Source organism: Halyomorpha halys, unplaced genomic scaffold (genome assembly GCF_000696795.3).
Source record: "Halyomorpha halys isolate HHAL.00 unplaced genomic scaffold, Hhal_1.1 Scaffold676.1, whole genome shotgun sequence".
NCBI classification, from domain to species: domain Eukaryota; kingdom Metazoa; phylum Arthropoda; class Insecta; order Hemiptera; family Pentatomidae; genus Halyomorpha; species Halyomorpha halys.
Window position 1 is genome coordinate 243,792 of NW_027111100.1, and position 4,269 is coordinate 248,060.

Sequence of the window (4,269 nt, forward strand, 5' to 3'; positions counted from 1 at the left end):
TCAACTTGTTTCTTATTTTATTCAACCTTTTCCTTCAATTAAAAAGTAATGGAGAGATTCCAATCTTGTGCTCCATATCCATCTGTAGTTCAGGCAAGAATTGAAATTGAGTTACACTAATGAAATAAAACCATCAGTGATCCTGAACATTGTTAGAGTGATTAACGAGGACTATATCATATTCATATCAATAGATAATTATTTAGTAAGTCAAGTTGTACTTGTTTAAATTAAGTGCATCGAGCAATTCTGTTAAGATGTACTAATGTTTCCAGATTCATAGAAAAACAACAAACTTCGTAGACAAAGGAATTCATTAATTTTTTTTAAATAGCAAAAAAAAATTAAAATTTTTTTAAAAATTCACCACAAGGCCAGAAGAAATGAAATTGTATGGTATTTAAATTTAATGCTTTTGCAGTGCTGGACAGTGATTTGGATTATGCCAGTTTTTGGAGGTTCATTGACACACACTTGTGATATATTATTTCAATTCTGTAAATGCTAGATCATAAGTTGGTTTCAGGAATGTGTTATTAGGTAACATGTAAGTTTTGTTGGGATAAATTGTTAATTAAATTCACTATTCATTGGTCTTTTGTTTTTGTTTAGAATGAGTGTTCAATAGGTTTATTCAAGCAATCACTTCTGATTATAAGAAGTATGCACAGTACAGGTTTTGGAATGGAAAAATCTTACTGGACATGCTTCTGGTAGTTTTTGACTTTCAAAAGTGGTTGTTTGAATAAACCTCATATAAATCTAGCTCTAGTCCAAAGTATTTGAAAATATTTTAGGAAGTTACTGACATTTTATGTGTCACTGATGCCAGCTATTTTTCTTTAGTCTACAAGATATGTTGGTTCAATTTGATTTCAAAACACATTTTACGTTAAATGATGGCCTTAATGAATGAAAAAAAAGAAATTATAGGATTTTAAGGTGAGGAAAGGATAGCAATGTCATCATCTAAAAATGAATGGTTATGGTTGGATGTTGAGAAATTTCGGCTGTTTCTGGGGATTAGAAAACAAAACATTGAGAAATATCTGAAGAATCTGTAAGTGAGAAAGGATGAGATAGAAGCAGGAAGTCATTTTTCCCTAAGCAGCTGCCTTACATAGTTGAATTAAAATTTTCCGATAATATCGGAATTAATATATTTTTCCATTTTGACTGTAACTAAATAATGGTATATGATCTTTGATATTAAGATCTAAAACCAAAATTTTTGTTGACCAGGAATTACTTTTTAAGATTGGTTTTGGTATTCTGAGTATAGCATTATAATTGAAAGTGAAATCAGTAAAATGTTTTGAAATCGTTTTCATACATTTATAGAAATATATCATAGTATTTCCTAAGTGAAAGAAATATAGGATGTAGCAGATCGAAGTTTCTAAATGAGCAAGGAAAATAACAGCTTATGAGGCAGGAGTAAAAGATGAAGTTATGAAAAGTAAAAGAAGTGACAAGATCACAAAAGATGTTATGACCATGTTTTAAGCTACTCATCAACTTAAAGTCAAAGAGCGATACTTCTATTCTTGTGTTACCAAATCCACATAACACAATCCTCTCAGCTAATTAGAATTTTATGATTAAATATAATTCTTGAAATATTATATTATTCATCCATTCAGCATGACTCCATTGAAGGCGTTACAATTTTAGGGTATATTATCAAACATAATATTGAGCATATGGGCTCAGTGTGTGTGTGTGCGTGTGCACCATTAAAAAAACTTGCCTAATTAATTTGTCTTAAATGCATGTTAATGAAGTTGAGACCTGTTATTGGGTTAGCTGAGATTTGCCTCGTTTTTAAAAATCATTTCCAGTGATTATTGAACACTTTTATAATTTTAATTTAATTGTTTTTATTTTTACTTGCCAGATATGAAATATCATAGTCAAAGTAAAAGTAAGGGGAATCATTACAATCATACAAAATTTAAGATTTCAGTGACAGAAATAAATGTTTTGAAGTCCCCTGTACTATAATTATAACTACGTCTCGCAAAATGGATTGTATGTCTGATTATCGGTATGTATGTGGTCAGTCTAGCTCAAAAATTAAAAGATGTACAAAGCTGAAATTACTTATTACATGAGTAGTAATTACTTAATACATAATTTAAGACAAGTGAATGCCTGGGATGCTACAGTAACTTATTCGTTAACATCGACCTTCCAGAAGTGCCACTTTATAGAATAGATTTCTCACATTTTTGATTGTGCGTCAGCTATTCAAAATGGCTCTAATGCTTTTGATTAAACTCAGTATGTTAATGTGATAGTAAGCATTATTTAATTTCTGATAGATCTTTTCCTCATTGAACTAGCCTGATAGGGCTCGAAGCTTGATTTTTCAAAAAATCTTCCTCTAAAGTACCTTTAGTTCTGTATATTTAAAATCATTAACCATCTCTTATTCTTACTAGTCATGAAAAATGGATAAATATGAACTATGAAAGGATTTGATAGTTAACTTTAGGAAATGAGCGGAAAATAGTTTTTTCCAGGTTGAAAAGACATTTCCAGAGATAAAAATAGTGATATAGTTATATTATATATCATTGGAAAGCCAAATATTTTAGAAAAAATAATACTTAACTAAGGCAGTCAGAATGCATTGTTTATTTATCCCGACGTTTCAACCTGAGTTCCAGGTCTTCATCAAGGTTTTTTGTTTTGGCAGCCAGTAAACGTTTTCTTATTACCATAGTTATTAAATAAATAACTTTTAATTTCACTTATATTTGAGCATTTCAGTTGACAGGACGGCTAACTCCAAAAATCATTCTTAGTATTTTCACTTTTGATTCTATAACAATTAAAAACTGAATGCAAGGAATGGTTAAGAATGAATTGTAAAAAATATACTTTTGTTTTTCTGCCATTGTTTCTGTTCTCAAACCAAGGATTAATTTCAAATCAAAGTAGGATGGTGAGTGAAAATGATGCACACACTGTACCAAATTTTTACACTTCCTTTCGTAATTTGCTATACAATAGATAACATTTTTCTCCAAATATTTATGAAATCTATTCAGAGATTTGTTCACAATGTATGGAAGGATAAGTATTCTTTTAGCAAAATACTTTTAAAAAGGGTAAAAATCAATAAAATTTCCTCACATTCTAATAATTGACTAGTGGGTAAAAATACTTTATTTGTAAAAAATAACAATAGGAGAGAACAATATGATTACATACATAATTATAGTGGTCAAAAATAAAGGAAAAATTCTAAATCTATACAAGCACAACTGCTTTCCCAGTATTGTCACCTTTCATCATTCCTATGAATGCTTGGGCTGTTTTCTCAAAGCCTTTGGTAGCGTGTTCTTTGTAAATTAACTTTCCCTAAAAGTAAAAATAAGAAAATTAGTTGAAAAATCTTTGGAGATGAATCTTAATCTGTCTTACTTAATTACAAAATTTGTGAAAGTTGTTTTTCTGATTTTTAAATTTTAGACTTGTTTTTAAATTTACCTTAATATAAATTTTAAATTACAAAGACACTTCTTTGCATGTAACATTAAGCCAGGAATCTTTGTTATTTTAAAATGTGATAAAAGTTGCTACATATAATACTGATTTCTTACTTCACAGTGGTGCTAAGTACATATCCACTAGCTTTATGAAAAATACAATAAAGGTTCTCTCTTTTAGGAAAATTGCAACTTTTCAATTAATTTTTTGACTGAACAGATTAGGATATAAATTCTAAATTTGTTCAGTCAAAAAACTAATAAACAGCCCCATGTTTTAGCCGGAATATGATAATTAAAAACATTTATTTCATCCCATAGTGCTCTGTTATTAATGGGACTGGCCAACTAATTGTTGCACTTTACATAAAAGTTTGATTATGATGCTTTTTAAAGCTAATAATTTTGAATAACTGCCACATCCTCAGTACAATGGTAGCTTAGAGATTGAGTCAAAATCTTCATTATTAAGTGATCTTTAAATAGCGCAGATAGTCTAAGCAATAGCAAGATGACAAAATATATTGGAAAATGCAATTGAACTTCTGAAACTGGACATTCATGAATAACTCCAGCTTCAAATCGATTTGGTTAAATTTTAAAAGAAAGCTAAAAAAGCTAAGATTACATTAGTTGGAATATTAAGAAAACTTTTCATCACTTTGGTCATAATTATTCAATTATTTGTAATATTTAAGTATTTCATGCAGTAGTATAAGTGTTTAATAAAGATAAAGTTGAGTTACTAACCTGTCTTATCCATTCAAGATTT

At 29.0% G+C, this 4,269-nt stretch overlaps 1 protein-coding gene across 1 annotated transcript in view; it reads right to left on the reverse strand.

Moving 5' to 3' along the window:
- Positions 1-3,151: 3,151 nt before the first annotated feature.
- The window catches only part of LOC106685272 (prostaglandin reductase 1), an 11,515-nt gene continuing 10,397 nt past the window's right edge, over positions 3,152-4,269 (reverse strand). The window contains exons 8-9 of the mRNA XM_067049188.1: positions 4,248-4,267; positions 3,152-3,369 (exon numbers count right to left, since the gene is read on the reverse strand). Coding sequence (XP_066905289.1) covers positions 3,259-3,369; positions 4,248-4,267 — 131 coding nt within the window. The 3' untranslated portion in view covers positions 3,152-3,258. The remainder of the gene's footprint in view (positions 3,370-4,247; positions 4,268-4,269) is intronic.